The sequence below is a fragment of the Bufo bufo genome, chromosome 4 (assembly GCF_905171765.1).
Source record: "Bufo bufo chromosome 4, aBufBuf1.1, whole genome shotgun sequence".
Classification (NCBI taxonomy): domain Eukaryota; kingdom Metazoa; phylum Chordata; class Amphibia; order Anura; family Bufonidae; genus Bufo; species Bufo bufo.
Window position 1 is genome coordinate 482,185,902 of NC_053392.1, and position 25,230 is coordinate 482,211,131.

The 25,230-nt window shown below is 43.8% G+C and overlaps 1 protein-coding gene and 1 long non-coding RNA gene across 3 annotated transcripts in view; one reads left to right on the forward strand and one right to left on the reverse strand.

The window, feature by feature from the left end:
• Positions 1–25,230, reverse strand: part of LOC120998736 — a 73,440-nt gene that overhangs the window by 30,547 nt on the left and 17,663 nt on the right. The gene's annotated exons all lie outside the window — the stretch shown is intronic.
• The window catches only part of STX11 (syntaxin 11), a 45,119-nt gene that overhangs the window by 1,185 nt on the left and 18,704 nt on the right, over positions 1–25,230 (forward strand). The window contains exon 1 of one of the 2 annotated variants that reach the window (XM_040429539.1): positions 25,057–25,162. The exons of the other annotated variant lie outside the window; for it this stretch is intronic. Coding sequence (XP_040285473.1) covers positions 25,126–25,162 — 37 coding nt within the window. The 5' untranslated portion in view covers positions 25,057–25,125. Of the gene's footprint in view, positions 1–25,056; positions 25,163–25,230 lie in introns of those variants that run through there. 2 annotated transcript variants of the gene reach the window in all.

Genomic DNA, 25,230 nt, shown 5'->3' on the forward strand with positions numbered 1-25,230 from the left:
ATGTCCTATCAGGTGACTTGTCAGTGGCCGTTGTACACGGTGTGAAAGTTGTAGTGAAGGCCACAGGGAGTATTTTATATCTGTGTCTACATCAGCTGAGGCTGTAAGGGGCTTTTGGAGAATTTGGGCTCATGCACACTACCGTGCTCAACCCCAGAAACATGGTCTGTGTGACGGCCGACTGCGGCTCATCTGACCTGAACTGAGTGTATTGTAGTGATTTATCATCATCACATGAGTACACTGCGATAGCCCTGTCATCAGATACAAACTGACTGTATCTTAGAACATTATGCGGTCACGTGCACGAGCCTTTAGAAAGAGATGTTTCATTCATTTCACTGCAGCTGCGCTGCAATACCGGGTACAGCCACAGTGACAGGTGTGGCGCTGCCATGTATTTCTAATCCTGCACTTACTTGTGTATCACAGTTGTGCCTTAGGCCTCTTGCACACGACCGTATGGCTTTTTCAGTATTTTGCGGTCCATTTTGTTTCCATTTCCATTCCGTAAAAAATCTCCGTGTGGTTTCCGTATGCAATCCATTGTTTGCGGATCGCAAAAAACGGATGACATACGGATGTGTTCCGTATGCATTCCGTATTTTTTGCTGCCCAATTGACTTGAATGGAGCCACGAATCGTTATTTGCGGGCAATAAAAGGACAAGTTCTATCTCTCAGCGGAATGGATATACGGAAACGGAATGCATTTGTTTTTTGCAGAACCAATGAAATGAATGGTTCCGCATACGGACTGCAAATGGAATCCACAAAAACGGAAATGATACGGAAAAAAAAAACATTAGTGTGCAAGAGGCCTTAGGCCTCTTGCACACCGCTACCCGAGCCGCGGTCCGCAATGCACGGGCACCGACAGTGGGGCTGCCGCATGCAGATCGCGATACGTCCGTTCTGCAAAAAGATAAGAGGCGTTCTATTTTTTTGCGCAACGGAAGCACGGAACAGAAGCCCACGGAATCACTCCATAGTGCTTCCATAGGATTCAGTTCCATGCTTCCGTTCCACATCTCCGGATTTCCGGACCCATTCAATTGATGCGGAATGCACACGGCTGGTGCCCCATGTATTGCCGACCCGCCGTATGAGGGCCGCAATACGGCCACGGGGGGCACATGGCTGTGTGCAAGAGGCCTTAAGCCTCATGGACACGTCCGTGAAACACGGACCGTGTGATACCGGCCTGGATTTCTTCTGAATGCAGGAGCGCGCGGCGTCATTGGTTGCTATGACGCCGTGCGCTTCCCGCTGCCGCCGCAGTACAGTAATACACTGGTATAGATCATACCAGTGTATTACTGTAGTGCGGCAGCGGGAAGCGCACGGCGTCATAGCAACCAATGACGCCGCGCGCTCCTGCATTCAGAAGAAATCCAGGCCGGTATCACACGGTCCGTGTTTCACGGACGTGTCCATGAGGCTTTATTCACAGTCAGTGATTTCCATCAGTGATTTTTGAGCCAAATCCAGGTGCGGCTCTAAACACAGAACAGGTGCAGATCTTTCCCTGAGGCCTCATACACACGAACATATTTTCTTTCCGCTTCCGTTCTGTTTTTTTTTTTTTTTGTGGACCGTATGCAGAACCATTCACTTCAATGGGTCCGCAAAAACAACGGAAGGTAGTCCGTGTGCATTACGTTTCCGTTCCGCAAAAAAGAGAAAAAACAACCTCAGATACGGAACAACGGATCCGTGAAAAAACGGACCGCAAAACTACAACGGTCGTGTGCATGAGCCCTAACTGTGCTGCATTTTGTTTCATGTAGGTCAATCAGAAACCACTCTTGGAAATTGCGACGGCTGTTTGCAGTCAAACCATTGATACTCCCCCATAAGCTGCTGACTAAAGCTTCTGAGAACCAGTATCGGACCTGTTTATCGGGAAATTAATGCTCTGCAATTTTTTCCCCATTGTATTTAAAAGATTGTTCTCGTCGACACACTGCAATGTAGCTGAAATAAGCACACGGAGCAGTTTCACAAGCCGATTTCTCTCTGTGGTGCATGTGAGAACTTGTTACAAGAGGCGTTTCTGTGAAGAACTCTGCATAACCTGTTTAGAAACCTTCACTGCGTCCTTTGTGTGTTTTCACAATGGAGTTTAGAAATGCTTTGATATAGAGATGATTATGACAAGGGGATCCTTAGGTTTACAAGGGCATTATGGCCACAGGTGCATGAAACCCCATTCATTTGTGGTGGTGAACATGCTGGTAAGTTCCCTGCTATACCAGCAAGATCCTGCAGCCATTGGTCACCAGTGGACAGTTTCATACTCGTGCGGCAGCCAGAACTTATAGTGTCCCTAGATTTTACCCACTTTCCGACTGCCCATTGACTATAAACGTCTTGGGCGGTCGGGTTTATCTCATTGGACGTTTTGGAATGTCTTTTCAGAGATGGGAGCTGGCACCCCAGAGAGAAGGTAGGGACCGTTCCTGGGTGTCCCTGCCTTCTAGATCGCTGTATACAGAGTGCCTAACGAGCTCTGTGTGTACAGCTAAGGAAGCAATGTGCCGCTTCCTGTCCCGGCCCGGTGGTCGTGTGACCGCCGGGGACGGGAGAGTGCAGGAGCTGTCGGGTCTTCCACAGACCTCGATCAGCCCTGCACTGAGGCTGTACAGTGCAGTATTAGAGCTCGTTCACACGACCCTTGGTGTCCCGTTCCTGTATTGTGGACCGCATTCACTTCAATGGGTCCGCAAATCCGGAGATGCGGAACACTACGGAAGCACTACGGAGTGCTTTCTGGGGTTCCGTTCCGTGCCTCAGCACCGCAAAAAGATAGAACATGCTCACATCTTTTTGCGGAACGGAGGGATCGCGGACCCATTCAAGTGACTGGGTCTGCGATAACCATGCGTCTGCCCCACAGAAAGTGCCCGTGCATTGCGGACACCAACAATCGTATGACTGGGGCTACTATGTCAGCCCCAGTTACAGGAGAAATCAATAGTGAAAAAAAAGTCCCCCAGAGGTCTTGTATGACATTATGGGGGAGACAAAGTGTAAAATAAAAAATATCATTACGCCAAAACAGCTTTTTTAGTTAACTCACTTCCCAAAAAACATAATTTAATCGATCAATTGTATGTGCCCCAAGGTGGTAGCAATAAAAACGTCACCTCATCCCACAAAAAAACAAGCCCTCACACAAGACCATAGCCAGAAAAGTAAAAAAATAAATATGGCTCTAAGAAAATTGCAATAAATGCTCTTGTTGTGTAAAATGTTTAAAAAATCTAAATAAAATAGACATATTTGGTATCGCCGCATCCGTAACAACAGACTCTACAAAAATATCACATGATCTACCCCATCAAATGAACAATGTTAAAAAAATAATAATAATAAAAATTGCGCTTTAGTCACCTCACCTCCTAAAAAACATATCGTAATATTCAATCAATCAAAAAGTCGTATGTACTCCAAAATGGTAGCAATAAAAACGTCACCATATCCCGCAAAAAAACAAGCCCTCACACAAGACCATAGCCAGAAAAATAAAAAGTCTCTAAGAACATGGCAACACAGAAACATGATTTTTTTTTTTTTTTTTTTTTAAATTTTTCTTATTGTGTAAAATGTAAACTAAAAACTACCGAGCTATAAAAATATCACATGATCTACCCCATGAAGTGAATGGTAAAAAAAAAAGAATTTGAAAAATTACATGACCTGAAAAGCGAGATGAAAGCCAAATGTACCTCAATATGGTGCCAATAAAAACTACAGCTTGTCCCGCAAAAAATAAGCCCTCACACAGCTCACAGTCAATAAAAAAATAAAAATAAATAAAAAAGATATCGCTCTTAACCTTTTCGTTTTTGTGTTTTCATTTTTCTTCCCTATTTTCCTTGAGCCATAACTTTTTTATTTTATTTTTCTGGTCATAGGCCTCATGCATTCGACCGTTGTTGTGTTCCGTTTCGCAAAATGGGGTTCAGTTGTTCCGTGATCCGTTTTTGTTTCCGTGTGTCTTCCTTTATTTTTGGAGGACCACCAGACATAAAGGAAGGTAAAAAAAAAGTCTAAGACAGGTTTGCCATGGAAATCATAGGAATAAAACGGATGCGGACGCGGATGACAATCTTGTGTGCCTCCGTGGTTTTTAGCGGTCCCATTGACTTGAATAGGTCCGCGAACCGTTTTCTGCGGACAAGAATAGGACAGGTTATATTTTTTTGACGGACTGGAACCACGGATCACGGATGCGGATGGCAAACGGTGCACTATCCGCATTTTCAACGGCTCCATAGAAATGAATGGGTCCACATCTGAAACGCTAAAATCGGTGGAACGGACGCGGAAGCAAACAACGGTCGTGTGCATGAGGCCTAAGGCTGAGCGGCGGCCTGGGGGAACTTGGTGACTGGGGGGAGTTTGGGGTGCACTTGGTGACCCCCTCGGCGGAACAGACGCAGAGACAAACAACGGTCGTGTGCATGAGGCCTCAGCTGTATGAGGGCTTATTTTTTGCGGGACAGGTTATACTTTCTAATGCCACCATTAATTATGGCATAAAATGTAGTGGGAATTGGAAAAAAAACCGCAATTCCTCCACCATTTTACGGGTTTTGTTCTCGCTGCGTTTCGTTTACGGCAAAACTGACCCATGCCCTTCATTCTCTGGGTCAGTACGATTACAACGATAAGAAAAGTTGTGCACAAGGTCTAGCTTAGAGCCTCGACCGATAAACTCCCAAAATTGAAATTGCAAATGGACTGATCCCCTGAGTGGGACCAAAGGAAATAAAACTTAACATTTAATCAAAGATGCTTTAGAATAAGTGGCACAAAAAGGACAATTACAAAACACATAAATAGACAAGCCCGGGTGGGCCAAAGACAAAGGCACAGGAAAGATAACCAGTGTAGAAGAGGAACGCTCTCACCCAGAATGAACTTTATGGATGGATGGATAGGTCTTTTCAGACGGTGCCAAAGCAAGAAGACATCCTGGGAATCCTCCAATTCTTTCAGGTGGTAGTCACTGGAAACCATGCATAAGGATGATCGTACAATGGGTTGCTGGATAGTAGGCAAGGTCAGGAAAAGAATCCCTAATACAACCCTAGGGTAAGGGAAGGGGCTAGTAGACTCTGCCTGCCTATACGGAGTACTTTCCCCGCAAGGAGCAACCCTGTCCGGATACCTATCCCTGGTGGGGGCCGGTATCCCTAGTGTACCCTATAGAAGTCCCGACGTGTCACGTTTCATTTGACAAAAAATCATCAGGGGAAGTGGAAATTACAGGGTGACAGGCAAAAGGACGCCTGTAGTTAGCAACATTGGTAGCCAGGTGGGCTAAAAATTGTTACATTTAGAGCCAAACTGGCTACAGGCTAAGAGCTAGGCCGTTATGGCCAAAATGGCTCAAAAACGACAAAAAATGGACCAGCGGGACCAAATTAGCTCAGGGTACGGTGGCCAGGCCAGTGGAACCCGGCAACACACTTGTCATCACAGAAAGACCTCAGGTGCTGGCGTGCCAGTGGGCTGTCGTAGCACAATAGGGCGCTGTACAGAAGCGCAGTATGGTCACTGTGGGGCCCTAAACGTTGGGTATAGAGTATGGGGCTGTCGGCTATTGCTTACCTTCTCAGCGCCACTTTTAAAGGTGAACACAGCGCGCCAATAACCAGGGTACGCCCCTCAAAAGTCACGTGGGGCGGATGAGCTCGACCACGTGATCGGCGGCCCTGCGTGCCATGGAACGCAGCGCACGGCAGCGTGTGCGTCCCAGGTCACGTCCAACGGAGCTCCAGAGATGGAGGTGTGCTCAGCGTCGTTCATTGAGGCCCAATGGAGTCATGGATTTTAGATAATAGATCCAGCGAGTTTCACGCTGCAGGATCGCCCGGTCCCAATCTCCCCCCCTGACGTGGAGGGAAGACTCTGTCTATGCCCGTGACGGACACATGGGCAATGCCATTATGATGATTCTGGATATGGTTGGCTACTGGTGTATCCTTGCCCTTGGCTATGTCGTTAAGGTGCTCGCCCACCCGCCTGCGAAACTCGCGGATGGTTTTGCCGACATATTCTTTGCCGCATTCGCAGGCGAGACGGTAGATCATCCCCCGGGTCCTACAATTGATGAAATGGTTGATGGTGTAGACCTTCCCAGTGTTATTACTGCGGAAAGTCTTGCCAGTTTGCAAGTGGCTGCAGGCAATGCAGCCACTGCATCTGTAACAGCCTTTGATTACAACGATGCCCCATATAAGTTCTTCATGTCTAATCAGTGTAAAAATAAATTAGAACTTTTTGATGATTATTATTTTTTTTTCATCACCATATTCTGACTCCCATAACTCTTTTATACTTATGTCTACTGAGCTGTTTAGGGGCTTATTTTGGAGTGTGACTTTTTGATCACATTTTATCACATTTTTTTCGGTAAGAGAAGCAATGAAAAAATGGCAAATCGGCCATTTGACCCTATTTTCCGTTACACCCTTCACTATTTACACCCTTCAAAATTTTATTTTTTCTATTTTAATAGTATGGGCGTTTTCGTTTGCGGCGATATCCATGATGTTTATATTTATTGTTATTTAGGTATTTATTTTTTTATTATACAGAAAGGGGTGTTTAACTTTTATTTTTTTGTGAGATTTTGTGGCTCATATACGAGCCTATGAATTATGTTTTTTTAAATTTTTAATTTTGGTCTATCAGGGATTTTTTAAATGCCATTTAAACTCAATATTGCTCATTTCTTATCCTGGCCTGCCATCTGGTGGCCAAAATAAGAATTGCAGCATGACCACTTTCAGCCTCGTCCGATTCCTCAATTTGGCCACATGGGGCATCGGTAGGAAGCCCGGAAGTGCGTGCTTCTGTTGTGTTTTTTTTTTTTGTTTTTTTTGTGCATTTAGATGCCGCGAGCTCACTTGGTCACGGCATATATTTAATTACCGCGATCGGCATTATTGCCGGTCACGGTAATTAGCCACAGGTCTCTGCTGTTTGAAACAGCAGAGATCTGTCAACCATGGCCGGCAATTTCACCTTCATTTTTGCTTTAATTTCTGTGGAACACTTTAAGGGTTAACAACATTTCCAAAATTAGTTTTGAATAGTTTGAGGGGTGTAGTTTTGTATTGGTTCTATTATGTAAGCTCCTCAAACTGACTTCAGAATTAGGCCTCATGCACACGACCGTTGTGTGTTTTGCGTTCCGCAATTTGCGGATTGGCACGGACAGCCTTTAATATAACTGCCTATTCTTGTCTGCAAAACATGGACAAGAATAGGACAGGTTATATTTTTTTTTTTTTTGCGGAGCAACGGATGCGGGCAGCACACAGAGTGCTGTCTGCATCTTTTGCGGCCCCATTGAAGTGCATGGGTCCGCATCCGAGCCGCAAAAACTGCGGCTCGAATGCGGACCAAAACAACGGCCGTGTGCATGAGGCCTTAAACTTTCAAATTTCAAAAATTTGCTTCTAACGTCCTAAAAAAATTAAATTACATTACCAAAATGATGCCAAGATAAAGTAGACATATGGTGAATGTTAATTAATAAGTATTTTTGAGATATCACTATCTACCTTAAAAGCAGAGAGATTAAAATTTAGAAAAACTGTGAATTTTTTTTTTTTTTCATAAATGAAGGTAAAGCATATTGACTCAAATTTACCATTAACATGATGTACAATCTCTGAATGGCTTGAATGTGTAAAAGCGTTCCAAAGTTATTACCACATAAAGTGACACATATCAGATTTGCAAAAATAGGCCTGATCAGGAAGGGGGCAAATGGCCCCGTCTGGAAGTGGTTAAACGTATCCCCTATCAGCAGGACCCCATTGATCATAAGAATGGGAATTTCGTGTCTCCCCCTTAGATGGTCACACACGTGCACAGCCACTCGTTCCATCACTATGGGAGTGCTGGGGATGGCCAAGCGCTGTAGATGGAACCTCTCAGCAGTTTACAGACAGGCTTTTTCATTGCGAAGAACAATGGTGGATATTTATAAAAGGGGTTGTGGAAGAATGGAGAGGGCTTTGGCAAACCCCCACTTGGCTGGACCTGTAAAGTAAAGAAGACTTGCCTGCGCCACCTCCCCGCTCCTTCTGCTCCAGGCCTGTAATGTTGATGTCAACATTCCGTTTGACATTACTGCAGCCAATCGCTGGCCACGGCAGGGACTGGGTCCCCTTACACCATGACAAACGATCAGATGACATAAGGGGATCCGGTCCCTGCTGTGGCCATGTCACTGGATGTTGATGTTGAGGGAGTCCAGCGTAACACCACAGGCCTGGAGGAGAAGGAGCAGGGAGCCCAAGCCTGGAAGCAGGTATGTCCTTTTTCCTTTACCGGCCTAACCAATTTGGGGGATTGCTGGTGTGTCGAGACAGGACCAGGAAGAAGAGGGCAATAGGGACCTGCGCAACATTGGAACCTGAACAGAGGGGGGATCAAGGTGAGTATTGGTGCTTTTATTTTTTTAATCCCCTCTGAGCCCGTTCCCACCAGTTTTTTCCCACTGGAAACCCCCTTTAATGTGAATGAACATTTAAGACTAAATACTGGATTATTCTTTTTTACTTTGTAGAAGTGTTCTTGCTGTGGTTGGTTTTGCTGTCATTCTCTAGAAACCAGGATAACCACACTGACTTATAAAACCATGGTTTGTCTTCTAGTAATTTCATCACTTCCAGCAATGAATGTGAGCGCTTAAAAGGGGAACACAAAAAAAAAAATCATTGGTAAACAGAAGTCCAAAGTTGGTCTGTAAAATATGTGGCCTGGTTGGTTGTGCTGTAAAGCTGTATTGTTTTTAGTTGTTTTAAGCAATTCTAGGAACATTTCTGAGAACTACTTGTATTTTACATAAAATATATCCTCCATCAACTCATTGTCAAAATGTCTATTTTTAGGGCTGGGTTCAAATATTAAGGGTTTATTTTTGGCCTACCAACTGACCAGTTGCGCATTTACACTCTAGGGACAGATTGACCAAAGCACCACATTCTTGCTACCTGGAACCTCCACTAGACGGAGCATACTGTTAGTAACACGCTAAGCTCCCACTCTCTAGTGGAGGGTGCAAGCAGAATTTTGTGTTTAAAGGAATTTTCTTGGGAATAAATATTCGTGACCTGTCCTCAGGTCAGGTCATCAATTTCTGGTCAGTGGGGTCAGACTAACCTCCCCCCGACAAATCAGCTGTTTGAAGTGGCCATCGTTCTTGGATGAGCACTGTGGCCTCTTCATACTATATCATACACAGCACTGTACATGGTATAGCGGTGCAACCGATGGAAGTGACAGTGGAGCTGCAGATATTGAAGACCTAACCTCAATATAATCAATATTTGAATCCTGGAAAAGCTCTTTATGGGTACCTGCAGACGGATACAGGAGAACCTGCAGAAGATCAGAACAATTTTCTATTTGAATTTCTTAGTTTTCACACCAAAAACCGGAATACGCAACTGCGGTTTTTGGTGCAGAATTGATGTAGTTTTGCAGCAGATTTCACACTTCCATTGAAAAGGGTAAAATCCGCACAAAGCAAACGTATGTGAGATTTGTTTAATCTCATTCACTTTGCTGGTGCAAAAAACGTGCATAATCCACATCGTGAGCAGGTATATGAAGGCACTGCAGGGCTCCAGGCTTAAAGGAGTTCTTCAGGCTTTTAATATTGATGACCTATCCTCAGGATAGGTCATCAATATCAGATTGGCGGGGGTCCAACACCCGGCACCACCGCCGATCAGCTGTATGAAGGGAAGGCGAGCTCTGTGTGCACATGCCGTCTTTCTTCCTGCTCACCGCTGCTATGTGTATGGCAAAGCAGCAACGAGCAGGAAGGGAGACTGCGCACGCCCTCTCCTCATACAGCTGAGCGGCGGGGGTGCCTGGTATCGGACCCCGGCCAATCTGATATTGATGACCTATGCTGAGGATAGGTCGTCAATATTAAAAGCCTGGAGAACCCCTTTAAAAGATCCCTTGAGCGTCTGTGACTCCTTAGGGTACTTTCACACTTGCGTTTTTCTTTTCCGGCATAGAGTTCCGTCACAGGGGCTCTATACCGGAAAAGAACTGATCAGTTTTATCCCCATGCATTCTGAATGGAGAGTAAGGCCTCTTTCACACTTGCGTTGTCCGGATCCGGCGTGTACTCCACTTGCCGGAATTACACTCCGGATCCGGAAAAAACGCAAGTGTACTGAAAGCATTTGAAGACGGAACCGTCTTCCAAATGCGTTCAGCGTTACTATGGCACCCAGGACGCTATTAAAGTCCTGGTTGCCATAGTAGTAGTGGGGAGCGGGGGAGCGGTATACTTACAGTCCGTGCGGCTCCCCGGGCGCTCCAGAATGACGTCAGAGCGCCCCATGCGCATGGATGACGTGATCCATGTGATCACATGATCCATGCGCTTGGGGCGCCCTGACGTCACTCTGGAGCGCCCGGGGAGCCGCACGGACGGTAAGTATGCTGCTCCCCCGCTCCCACTACACTTTACCATGCTGCCAGGACTTTAGCGTCCCGGCAGCCATGGTAACCACTCTGAAAAGCTAAATGTCGGATGCGGCAATGCGCCGAAACGACGTTTAGCTTAGGCCGGATCCGGATCAATGCCTTTCAATGGGCATTAATTCCGGATCCGGCCTTGCGGCAAGTGTTCCGGATTTTTGGCCGGAGCAAAAAGCGCAGCATGCTGCGGTATTTTCTCCGGCCAAAAACGTTCCGTTCCGGAAACTGAAGACATCCTGATGCATCCTGAACGGATTTCTCTCCATTCAGAATGCATTAGGATAATCCTGATCAGGATTCTTCCGGCATAGAGCCCCGACGACGGAACTCTATGCCGGAAGACAATAACGCAGGTGTGAAAGAGCCCTAATCCGTTTAGGCTGCATCAGGATGTCTTCAGTTCAGTCGTTTTGACTGATCAGGCAAAAGAGAAAACCACAGCATGCTACGGTTTTATCTCCGGCAAAAAAAACTGAAGACTTGCCTGAATGCCGGATCCGACATTTTTTCCCATAGGAATGTATTAGTGCCGGATCCGTCCTTCCGGTCTGCGCATGCGCAGATCAAAAAAAGGTGAAAAAAAATAAATGCCGGATCCGTTTTGCCGGATGACACCGGAAAGACGGATCCGGCATTTCAATGCATTTTTTCGACTGATCAGGATCCTGATCAGTCTTACTAATGCCATTAGTTTGCATACATTTTGCCTGATCCGGCAGGCAGTTCCGGCGACGGAACTGCTTGCCGGATCTCTCTGCCGCAAGTGTGAAAGTAGCCCAAGCCTAAAAAGCTTATTGATGTAGTCAATATAACTGTGGGGTAAAGAAAGCGGAATGCCCTTTTAATGTGTTTAACGAGTTTACCTTTATATAAATAGGCGAATAGATTACATTGTCTTATGATTGTCATACATTACAGCAGGAATAATCATGTCTGCTTCTGACCTGAACTTTCCAAGCATTTCCCCTTTCTGTTGAGTTGCATGTTTATAGCATTATATGAGCTGAGCTGTTTGGGATGTACCTAATAAGCTTTAAGTTTTCAAAAGCTACAAAAGCTAGAAAACTTCTGATATCCATAAAGAAGGAATTGATTAAAGGCTATGGATACACTGGTATGTATTTATTCAGTTGGTCTTTATTATGTGACTTCCGTGATGACTGATCCGTTTTATCTGACACAATAGAAAACGCATCCGTCCCCCATTGACTTTCAATGGCGTTCATAACTGACCCGTCTTGGCAATGTTAAAGATAATACAACCGGATCCCATCATAACGGATGCAGACGGTTGTATTATCAGTGACGGAAGCGTTTTTGCTGAGTCCTGCCGGATTCCGCAAAAACGCTAGTGTGAAATTAGCCCTTAGTTTGGTTAATTCGTCCTTTTTCTGCCAGACAGTATTGATTCTTTAAAAAAAAAAAATTATCATGGTGATGGGGACTGAAAAGACTTGCACATGTTGCGCTGATACAGTGATCCAAATTACAGCAGAAGCCCGACACGGAGTATGGCCGGGCTTCCGCTGTAATGGCCGGTATCACAGTTGACTCAGATGCCAGACTCTTAAACCCCTAGATGTTTAGGCAGTTACAGAGGCTTCCTATCGACCCCGTGAACACAATGTACCGATGTGTTGCAATGGCAATAGGACTGCCATGATCATTTGGATATTAGGCTGTATCACAATGATGGGCTTTACCCTAAGTTCACACCTGAGCGTTTTACAGCGCGTTCCTACGCGCTGTAAAACGCACAACAAGGAGAAACCAATGCTTCCCTATGGGAATGGTTCTCACCTGGGCGTTTTACAGCGCGTACGATCGCGCTGTAAAACGCCCGACGCTCAAACAAGTACTTGAGCTTCTTTGGGGCGTTTTGTCGCGCGTTCCCGTACATAGACTTTCGGGAACGCGCGACAATGGGCGTTCGCTTGTCTCTGTATGCACGCTTGTAAACGCCCGTACAATCGCGCATACAGAGCGCTCCTTTCAGAACGCTCAGGTGTGAACCCAGGGTTAGTGCAGTGGTATACAAGGTGCTGTATCCCACTGCATTATATAAGCCATGTCTGCCAGTGAGAGTAAAACATGAAAATAAAGGTGATTGAAGTTTATTTATATAATGCAATTTTTCCCATAAAAAGTGGTTTTATTTTGTATACATCTATGGTATCACTCTGTGTTCGCCACAACCCATATAATAAAGATAACCTGTTTATATACACCGCCTTGTGAACAAATTAAAAAATAAATAAATGAAAAACGCATAAGATAACAGAATTCTTCCTATCCACTCCCCAAAAATAAATGTTAAATAGTAAATGCCATGTAACCAAAAATAGTACCAATGAAACCCTTGAGATGCGATGACCTAATGAGCAATTTTTTTTTTTTGCATGGGACATACTATCAGGGTTGGACTTGGAACTTAAAGGGGTATTCCCATCACAGACAATGGGGGCATATCGCTAGGATATGCCCCCATTGTCTGATAGGTGCGGGTCCCACCTCTGAAAAGCGTACCTACAACGAGAACTGAGCAGAGAGAGTTGTGGCTGGAGGACCCCAGGGTACGGCCACCACCAGGCACTGCTCCCATACAAGTAAATGGGAGCGCATCGCGCATGTACGGCCCCCGCTATTCATTTGTATGGGGCCGACGGAAATAGTGCTCTGCTATTTTTGGCAGCCCAATAGAAATTAACTGAGGGAGGCTGCGCATGCGCAGTGCGCCCTCCACTACTTTCCCCGCTCCGTTCTCCGTGTAGGTGCAGGTCCTAGAGGTGGGACCCGCACCTATCAGACAATGGGGGCTTATCCTAGCGATATGCCCCCATTGTCTATTATGGCAAAACCCCTTTAAAGTGGCCTTTGTAAAAAAAAAAAAAAAAAAAAAGGCCTCATGTTGTAGGCTCCAAATTGACAGAAGGCCAGGGCAAAACAAGTAGGCAGGTACAACAGAAGAATTAATACTACAGTGCAGCACAAAATAACTCCCCAACAGAACCACAGTGTAGCTAAAAAAAAACTGCCGCTGCAGTATATAACTGTATCACCATTCTGAGGACGGCGATACAGTTGATTTTAGGATGGCACCTGCAGCCACCAGCCAGGTGCATAAGTACCTAGTGCTCCTAGCATTAAGGCTTCATTCACACGTCAGTATTTTGGTCAGTGATTTCCATCAGTGATTTTGAGCTAAAACCAGGTGCGGCTCTAAACTCACATCAGATGCAGATCTTTCCCTTATACCTTATGTCTGTGGAGGCTCCAGTCCTGGTTTTAGCTCACAATCACTGATGGAAATCTCTGATCAAAATACTGATGTGTGAATGAGGCTTAATGCTGAGAGCACCAGATTGATACTTGGAGAGAGTTCAGAGAAGAGCTACTAAATTAGTACTTGGATTGCAGGATAAAACTTACCAGGAAAGATTAAAGGACCTTAGAATGTATAGCTTGGAAGAAAGACGAGACAGAGGGGATATGAGAGAAACTGCTAAATACATAAAGGGAATCAACAAGGTAAAAGAGGAGAGAAGATTTACAAGAAGAAAAACTACCACAAGAGGACATAGTTTTAAATTAGAGGGGCAAAGGTTTAAAAGTAATATAAGGAAGTATTACTTTACTGAGAGAGTAGTGGATGCATGGAATAGCCTTCCTGCAGAAGTGGTAGCTGCAAATACAGTGAAGGAGTTTAAGCATGCATGGGATAGGCATAAGGCCATCCTTCATATAAGATAGGGCCAGGGGCTATCCATAGTATTTAGTATATTGGGCAGACTAGATGGGCCAAATGGTTCTTATCTGCCGACACATTCTATGTTTCTATGTACCTGGCCAGCAGGCTTGGGTGGCCCCCTGAGAACCAACCCACCAGGAAATTTCCCTGTAGGGTCTATGACCAGAACACCCCTGCAAAGGCAGTATATTGATAAAGGTTAACGCTAAAAAATGTAAGAAAACTATAATCATCCTTAAAGGGTTTTCCCCGGATTTTTAATATTGATGGCGACTAGGGCTGCAGTTATCGACTATTAATTGAGTACTCTAATAACAAAAAAACTAATTAAAACGTTTTTCTTTATAAAAACTCATCAGATGCACCCCCCCCCCCCAGTGCCACCAGCTTGCCCACCAGTGCCACCATCTCCCCAGCGCCAGTACTTACCTTTCCTGTAGGGGCGCCCCTCCATCTTCTCTGCGTGCTGCACTGCCGTCCTGATGTCACACAGCTTCGGGTCATAGTGCATATAAGCGTGCACTATGACCTGACTGTGTCAGGATACAGTGCGGTGCGGGCCGGCGGGTGACCACGGAGCGGTGAGTAATAGCAAGCGCTTCACTCCCACTCTGTGGTCATATGACACAAATGATCATTGTTATTTTTTGTGTCGAATTAATCGATTCAATTGAGTAATCGTTTCAACCCTAATGGTGACCTATAGGATAGGTCATCATATAGGATCGGCGGGGTCCGACACCCGGCACCCCACCGATCAGCTGGTTAAAGAGAAGGATCGCTTTGTGAGAGCACAGCCTTTCCTTCATTGTTTGCCTGGTCACTTTCGACATCGCAGTGGTGCGCAGGTGTAATTAAAAGCTGTCCCATTCACTTCAGTGGGATGGCTCGTTCCTGTTCAAGTGTATAGGAAGGAGCCGTCCCATTAAAGTGTCGGACCCCTTGCCAATCTGATATTGATGAGCTATCCTGAAGATAGACTATCAATATTAAAATCCCGGAAAACCCCTTTAAATTGAAATTCATCAAGATTATTTTATAGGCAGAATCTCCCACCCCAACGAAAATGTGCCCCTATGGTTTTAAAAGAATGTCATTAGTTATAGGGGATCTTGTAGATATTAACAATTTCTGATTCCAGCACAGTCGATACAACATAATGTTTCCAAACCCTCACAAGTTAAACACGCCCGGTAGTTAAAACGGCAATAAAACCAGTGAACGTGCATAAATCAGAGTAACTAAAGAAATCTAGATATTCCTGTGAACTTTACACAGTGATGTAAGTCATCAAATCATAAAAAGTCAACGTCCCAGCTAGAGATAAGAGAATGTCCGCTTATGAAATTTGTTGACACTTAGTTTGTTGGTTAAAGGTCAATTGCGTTACGGATTTCGTTACCACGGACCGTAACGCAATTCTATGACTGAATGCATAACTGAATGCCTTTAGAGACATTCCGTTATTCATTCCGTCATAATAGAAGTCTATGGACTACAAAACGGATCCGTCCCATTTCCGTTATGCAGGGGAGTTCTGCGTCTTATAGGGCAAAAAATGCGGTATATAGCCCAGACATATAACACAGGGGTTTAAGACATTGTGATCGCTTGCTCACAATCTAAGTTCCCTAGTATGTATTTGTAGTGTGGGAAGAAACTGGAGTATATAACTAGCCTGGTAAAAATGTTAGAATAAAACAAAAAATAAATCTTTATTCAATACAGTTGAAAAATGACAAGTCCATCAAGTTCAACTATGTAAAATTGGAGCCTTTACACCTAAAAAACCGTGTCCTCTGAAAGTGGAGGGAATTTCTTAGATATTCTATATACCCATCCACTTTCTCATGTAGCATGCTGAAGCTTAACTAACTTCAGGACAGCCCCACATGGATCTCCCCCACAGATTTGCAATACTGGTCATTACTGCATGACGGGGACCTCTTCGCGTGTGTCTTCCCAGTTGCAGTATAAGGCCTCTTTCACACGGGCGTTGCGGGAAAATGTGCGGGTGCGTTTCCCTTATAACATGGTTATAAGGGAAAATAATAGCATTCTGAATACAGAATGCAAAGTAAAATAGCGCTGGAGGGGTTACATATTTATTTTTAACTCACCTTAGTCCCACTTGATAGCGCAGCCGGCATCTCCTTCTGTATTCTTTCTTTAGGACCTGGGTAAAGGACCTTTTGATGACGTCACTCCGGTCATCACATGATCCATCACCATGGTAAAAGATCATGTGATGTACCATGTGATGACCGGAGTGACATCATCAAAGGTTCTGTAACTGTATTTAATGCTCACTACAGGTCCTATTCAACAAAGGAGACACAAGGAGATGCTGGGCTACCCGAGTAAGTGGATTAAGGTGAGTTAAATTTTTATTTTTATTTTTTTTAACCCCTCCAGAGCTATTTTACTTTGCATTCTGTATTCAGAATGCTATTATTTTCCCTTATAACATGGTTATAAGGGGAAAATAATAATGATCGGGTCTCCATCCCGATCGTCTCCTAGCAACCGTGCGTGAAAATCGCACCGCATCCGCACTTGCTTGCGGATGCTTGCGATTTTCACGCAACCCCATTCACTTCTATGGGGCCTGCGTTGCGTGAAAAACGCAGAATATAGAGCATGCTGCGATTTTCACGCAGCGCATAAGTGATGCGTGAAAATCACCGCTCATCTGAACAGCCCCATAGAAATGAATGGGTCGGTATTCAGTGCGGGTGCAATGCATTCAACTCACGCATCGCATCCGCGCGGAATACTCGCCCGTGTGAAAGGGGCCTAAGTGCAAAGTGTCCTCTTTGATTCAGCTGACTCTGCACATATTACCAGCTGGAGGACTAACTAATCATGTATCTCCCTGTCTCAGCCTATGTGCCATAATTTCAGACTGGGGTCAGCAGACACTCTATGGCATCAGTAGAGACCACTCTAACTGCCAATGTAAATTCGGATGCCCCCTACAGCAAAGAAAGCCCTGCTCGGTTAGTATTCAGATGCTCTCTACTGCACAGAAAGCCCTGCTTTACGCATTTCCTTAGCAGTGTATCCTGGTAAATGATCAGGAGCAGGGCAGATGGAATAAAACCGCATTCACTACTAAGGCTACTTTCACACTACCGTTCAGAGCCGGTCTGTCTGATGTCTGCTCAGACGGATCCGCTCCTATAATGCAGACGTTTGTATCCGTTCAGAACGGATCCGTCTGCATTATAGTTTGAAAAAAATTCTAAGTGTGAAAGTAGCCTGAACGGATCCGTCCAGACTTTACATTGAAAGTCAATGGGGGACGGATCCGTTTGAAGATTGAGCCATATAGTGTCATCTTCAAACGGATCCGTCCCCATTGACTTACATTGTAAGTCTGGACGGATCCGTTTGCCTCCGCACGGCCAGGCGGACACCCGAACGCTGCAAGCAGCGTTCAGGTGTCCGCCTGCTGAGCGGAGCGGAGGCTGAACGCTGCCAGACTGATACATTCTGAGCGGATCCGCATCCACTCAGAATGCATTAGGGCAGTGCGGATGCGTTCGGGGCCACTTGTGAGCCCCTTCAAACTGAGCTCACAAGCGGACACCCGAACGCTAGTGTGAAAGTAGCCTAACCCGTCTAGTGGCAGCAGATAATGCTTAGCGCTGACCGCTACTGATAATGTGAGGTCACTATGCCTGTTTCATCTGCTCGCAGCATATGTAAGATGCTGACTGCTACTCACGGCTGTCATAGCGCCGGTGACTATAGCTTACCGCACACCAATTTCAAACTGTACAGTTTTTGTTTTTTTTCTCTTGGGTTCATATGGAATCCATGAGACAGAAGATTGTGGCATGTTCCATTGCATGCTGTATTATGAAGTATTGTTCCCTAGAAGGAGAGAATTCTGCAAGCTGCCTTACAACTTTACCATGTGAACAAACCAATAGGGCTCATGCACATGAACGTATTTTCTTTCCGTGTCTGCTCCGTTTTTTTTTTTTTTTTTTGCGAACCGTATACAGAACCATTCATTTTAATGGGTCCGCCCAAAAAAAAACAGAAGTTACTTTGTGTGCATTCCGTTTCCGTATGTCCGTTCCGCAAAAGGATAGGACATGTCCTATTATTGCCCACATTACAGACAAGGATAAGACTGTTCTATTAGGGGCCAGCTGATCCGATCCGCAAAATACGGAATGCACACAGGCGTCATCCATGTTTTTTGCGGACCTCAAAATACATAGCGCCGTGTGCATGAGCCCTTAATTAAAGCACTTTAAGCCATGCGATAATCTGCAAAGTAATTGAACAATTTTTGCCCAGTGTAAACACTTTCTGCGATTCAAAGACAGACGATTATTTTCTTGTTTGTTGTTGATCACAACTTGTGAAATATTGTTGTGACATGGTGTGGTGGAGCCATTGTAAGCCAAGCGGATTACTGCTAGACTGCATCTGTACTTGCATCTTAGCGTAAGGCCACACAGCACGGTCATGTGGCCCTATTGACACGGCCATGGTGGCTTTCTAGTACCGTACAGTCGAAAGGGCTGCAGGGGGGGGGGGGGGGGTACTTTGTGCGGCACTATGTTATTGCTGGCTCCACCTACTTCTGTTACCCTGCCTTCTGTCAGTTTGGACCTACAACTTTTAGGATTTTCCCAGGGCCTTTTTAAGTTCCCAGTCAGCCCCTACTTCCATCCATTGTATAGTATCTGAAGCCAGCAGCTTCCAGAAAACAGCTGACCCACATTCAAGTACTGAAAAAAGCCTTGGTCACCTACTGGTGACATGACAGCACCTGTCGGTGGCCTTCACTCCTCTACACATGCTCCTACTGATAAATGGTTCTGTACTGTCTTGGTATTTTTTTATTTTTTCGGTTTATTAAGAAAAATCCGAAATTAAGATTCAAATTGAAAATCGTGCATAGGGTTAAAAAATAATAATTGAAATTGTATTTTTGTTTGCAAAATTATCCAGCCCTAATAGAGAAAATATATATATATATATATTATATATATATATATATATATATATATATATATATATATATATATATATATATATATATATATATATAGAGAGAGATGAAAGAAGTCGGACTGCACTCCAAAAAAATAGTGAAATACACGGTTTTATTCACCCATAGTCTGGCAAACTTGCGACGTTTCGGCTCACAAGAGCCTTCCTCAAGCATAGAGGTAGTGAAAGTGAGAGCATATAAAGACATTTCATAAGTGTGAAACCAATCAGATTGAAGTTACAATTAAGTTCCAATTACATACATCTGATACAAAACACAAAGTGCATGTGCATAAAGTGACATGTGTCATATGGTCTATATCCTCAAGACTAACTCACTATATGTGAAAATAATGCCGTTACAGATCATGATAAAAACAGTGATATAATAGTGAGTACGGATCAAAGAAATAAAACCTTAGGAAGTCATAGCGCCCACATAGACCATCGCGTTCGTTGAGCGTCTCTGTCTCTTCAATGCGCATGTCCAGACACACGTAATTCCAAGAGTCGTGATGCAGAAAATGTGGCGCATGCGTTCTATAGTATCAAACAAACATCGCCATCTTGTTAAAGGGCATGTTGCCCTATACATTTATACATTGCACCGATGTGAGCTGTACCAAATATCCCCGAAATAGGGTAAGTAGCCATGGTAGGGATCTCCTACATGTGACAGCAGATGGATCGGGATCCCGCCCCACCGAGAGGGACACCGAACCAAAGGGCCGCCGGTGCCGGACGGGAACACTTCCATGAACCATACCGACACCATAGCCTGACAGCTGACAATATCATGGCCGCAGGGAGATCATCCCTAGTAAGATGGAACGGCATCACAACATAAAGATAATCAAAGATCTAGGTCTGCACTATAGAAAATTATAAATCTTGGACTGCGCACAGAAGAGAGAAGATGGTATCCGCTCTGGTCTCCATTGCTTCCAAAAGGATATAGTTCACAGATCCGTATCCAGTACCATGTGTATTAAAATGTTCTAAAAGGCAAAGAGAAAATGTATATGTTAATATTTTGTATATATTACATTGCAATTACATATTGATCTTTCACAATCCTCCTGCACTATTATACATATAAGAGAACGATATATCGCACCAAGGGAGAGGGTAAACGAGCCACAAGTCCCAAAACTCTCACCTGAACTCAACATTAAGACCTCTAGGGTACAAGCTATCCAGATTATAGATCCATTGCAATTCTCTTTTTTTGAGGATTGCTGAGCGATCACCTCCTCTCCTAGGGAGTGTGATCTGATCAACAATCCAACATCTTAGATCCCGTTCCGTATGTTGTAGGGATCCAAAGTGCCTGGCTACTGGTAGATCAGTGCGTTTTTTCCTAATGGAATTTCTATGATTGTTTAGTCTCAACTTTAGTTCTGTTGATGTTTCTCCAACATAGATTAGGTTGCAAGGGCAAGCCAACACATAAATCACGTATGATGACGAACAAGTCAGATGGAATTTAATGGGATATTCTTTGTTAGTCGATGGATGTATAAAGGATCTAGATTTACAGATAAAGCGGCAGTTGACACAGTTGAGGCACGGATAACATCCAAACCCCAACGGTGCCAATGTCCGCTGTATGCTGACCTTCTCGGGGCCAACATCTGCCCTCACTAAATGATCTTTAATGTTTTTATTTTTTCGATAAGATAGAAGTGGAGGAAGTCTAAATTCGGGTACGTCCTGAATGGACTTACTTAGAATGCTCCAGTTATCCCTCAGAATGCGCCCTATTGCCACGCTGTGATCAGAAAATGTGGACATAAAGGGTATCCTACGTGTCTTCTGAGGGGCAGGTGGAGCAATCTCTGTATTAGTAAGGAGAATTCTACTTTTTTGTTGATCCAACAGTCGACGGGGGTAGCCCCGTTCTTTGAATTTGTCTGCCATCATCTCCAAAGTGTTCGTAAACTCAATCTGATCTGATACAATGCGCTTAGTACGTAAAAATTGTGAATAAGGTAGATGTTTGACTAAGCTGCGGGGATGATTACTTTCAAACCGCAAGAGTGTATTTCGATCAGTTGACTTGACAAACAGGCCCGTGTGAATAGAGCCATCAATCCATCGAACATTAGTGTCTAGAAATGACAATTGTGTTTTTGAAAAAGACACTGTGTATTGAAGATCTGTATCAATGCTATTTAAGTAGGCATGGAAATCGATCAATTGAGGTTCCGTACCTGTCCACAGGAGGAGGACGTCATCTATGTATCGCCCACCACCTCAGAACATGCTGAAAGTGGTGGGATACATAGATAAAGTCCTCCTCCATGTGGCGCATGTATTATTGGCGTACGTAGGGGCCACATTCGACCCCATCGCAACGCACGCTTTTGATTATAGAAAGTGTCTTGGAACAAGAAATAGTTTTTCTCCAAGATCAGTCTCAACATGGTGTTGATAAATTGTTTGGCATTTTGTGTTAAAGGCGACTCATCCAGAAATTTATTGACTGCAGTCATGCCCTTTTCATGTCCTATTGACGTATATAACGATACAACGTCAAAGGACACTAGAGTAAGGCTCTGCACGTCACTCACATCAGTGTCTCTCAACTGCTGTAAAAATTCACCTGTATCTTTGATGTATGATCTACCAGCTGTCGAGAAGGCCCTTAACAGTTTGTCCAGGAAAATGGCTATTTTACTGAACACTGAATCAGAGCCAGAAACGATGGGGCGGCCGGGGGGGTCCACTAAACTTTTGTGGACTTTGGGCAATATATATATCACCGGAGTGATGGGACAAGGTACCATCAAGTATTCCTTAAGCCCCTCATCGATGATGCCCCCGGCCACCGCATCGGATAGGCTCTGACGAATCATATTCATGATATTAAATTTAGGGTCACCATATAATATACCATATACATTTGTGTCGCTCAATTGTCGTGTAATTTCTTTAATATATTTGGATGTATCAAGTACCACCACCCCTCCGCCCTTATCGGCAGGTTTAATCGTCAACCGAGAATTACTTTTGAGTTGAGTTAGGGCCTCTATCTCTGCAGTAGTCAGATTCGGATGGGTGAATCTGTCTATTTCCCCAGAACGGGTTTTGAGCTCTCTGATGTCTCTTTTAACTGCAGATATATAGGCCTCAACCGCAGGCTCATCTATAACTGGATAAAAAGCACTCTTGTTAGTTAAACCCACTTTTTGAAGTGAGAGTTCACTAGAGTGTACCTGTGTATTGGCAACGCGACCCTTAAAAAACATTTTCAACTTAATAGAACGAAAAAAATCATTCAAATCCATTTCAATGTTGAACCAATTTACCTTAGAGCCTGGACAAAAAGTGAGTCCCTTAGATAGAACACTGTGTTGAGCTTCAGTCAATTCTGTTGAAGATAAATTAAAGACTATGGTCTCTGTCTCTGGATGATGCCTTTATCGCCTGTAGTCTGGTTCTGTTTTGTCGCTGTTTTCCTTTGTCTTCTGAACCTTTTGCCTCCCCTTCTGGTTCTTGTTCTTTTCTTTTCTTGATATCCAGATCGCTTCCTAAAAAAGCCCTTTCTTCATCTGTAACAGACTGTGTATTTTTTCTTTTCATTTTACTATTTTGATTAAAAGACATATGCGATGGATCTGTCTGCCATGTGTAGATATCACCTCTCTTGTAATCTTCCGTATCACGGATCCATTACTCCTTTTACCCTCCTCCAATTCCATTTGCATTTTAGACAACTGATTTTGTACATCATCTTTAAAATATGTATATTCGTCAGGGGATAATTGCACCTGTAATACACGTTCCACTTCAATTAATTCATCGGTAAGTGAAGTCACCTCCAACTGTAGAAAGTCAATATTCAATAAAATATAGTCCAGAGAATATCTATTTGATAACATTTCAAAACGCTTACAAAATAAATCATTATTGGGAAACAGGTTTGGACGTAAATTGGAACGCATTCCTCTCGGGATCTTTTTTTCTTTGTAGTATTGTCCCAATGTAGCCATATGTAGTTTCATTGCGATAAGACGTCTGGATATTATAACAAACTTGTGTTTGAGTTCTTTAGCGGTGGGAGTCCGGAGAAAAGCGGCATCGCCCCCAATCCCCTGCATAATGCGATCAACCTCCTCCGCAGTATACGTGCCGCCATAGGGTGTTTCGGTGTAGGACATGATGAATGGAATTCAGGTGTGCTCACTCACGGTACCGATATGTAGAAAGAGAAGGAGATCCAGCGGGAGCACCACCAACGATGTGGGTGCAACGTCCGGCACAGGGTAACGGCAATACCCCAAGTATTGTAGAGATGAAAGAAGTCGGACTGCACTCCAAAAAATAGTGAAATACACGGTTTTATTCACCCATAGTCTGGCAAACTTGCGACGTTTCGGCTCACAAGAGCCTTCCTCAAGCATAGAGGTAGTGAAAGTGAGAGCATATAAAAGACATTTCATAAGTGTGAAACCAATCAGATTGAAGTTACAATTAAGTTCCAATTACATACATCTGATACAAAACACAAAGTGCATGTGCATAAAGTGACATGTGTCATATGGTCTATATCCTCAAGACTAACTCACTATATGTGAAAATAATGCCGTTACAGATCATGATAAAAACAGTGATATAATAGTGAGTACGGATCAAAGAAATAAACCTTAGGAAGTCATAGCGCCCACATAGACCATCGCGTTCGTTGAGCGTCTCTGTCTCTTCAATGCGCATGTCCAGACACACGTAATTCCAAGAGTCGTGATGCAAAAAAAGGGCAACATGCCCTTTAACAAGATGGCGATGTTTGTTTGATACTATAGAACGCATGCGCCACATTTTCTGCATCACGACTCTTGGAATTACGTGTGTCTGGACATGCGCATTGAAGAGACAGAGACGCTCAACGAACGCGATGGTCTATGTGGGCGCTATGACTTCCTAAGGTTTTATTTCTTTGATCCGTACTCACTATTATATCACTGTTTTTATCATGATCTGTAACGGCATTATTTTCACATATAGTGAGTTAGTCTTGAGGATATAGACCATATGACACATGTCACTTTATGCACATGCACTTTGTGTTTTGTATCAGATGTATGTAATTGGAACTTAATTGTAACTTCAATCTGATTGGTTTCACACTTATGAAATGTCTTTTATATGCTCTCACTTTCACTACCTCTATGCTTGAGGAAGGCTCTTGTGAGCCGAAACGTCGCAAGTTTGCCAGACTATGGGTGAATAAAACCGTGTATTTCACTATTTTTTGGAGTGCAGTCCGACGACTTTCATCTCTACAATACTTGGGGTATTGCCGTTACCCTGTGCCGGACGTTGCACCCACATCGTTGGTGGTGCTCCCGCTGGATCTCCTTCTCTTTCTATATATATATATATATATATATATATATATATATATAGATATATATATTATATATATATATATATATATATATATATATATATATATAAAAAAAATTATTAGTATAATCAGTATTTATCCCAGTATAATCATGTGTTTGTAGGGTTGTTGGTTCTACTATTCAGCAGGAATGGGTTACAGATGTTTCCCTGTGACAGAATCTGCCCCGCCTGACACATTTTGATATTTTTAAGTACTGTAGTTAAAAAAGAAAAAAAGAGAAGTGCTTTTCTAGTTCTGTTTTTATAAAACATCCTCTCTTTTTTCCTTTTGGGTAACTTGAGTCATTTGATTGGTCTCTTAAAAGAAGCAAGAGCACGCTGCCCTCTTTATAAGCATCCAGATGCTGTAGAAGCCTCAGTGGGCTTATAATATTTCATGTAGAGTTTACTCAATGGTGAGCATTTTAACCCAGGAAGATGGAGGATACAAGAAGTGATCAGGTGCAGAATACAGGTAGGCGTTTGTGGTTTGTCTGCGGACAGTTCATTAGAACGTCGTCAGATATTGGAGAAAATTTCTCC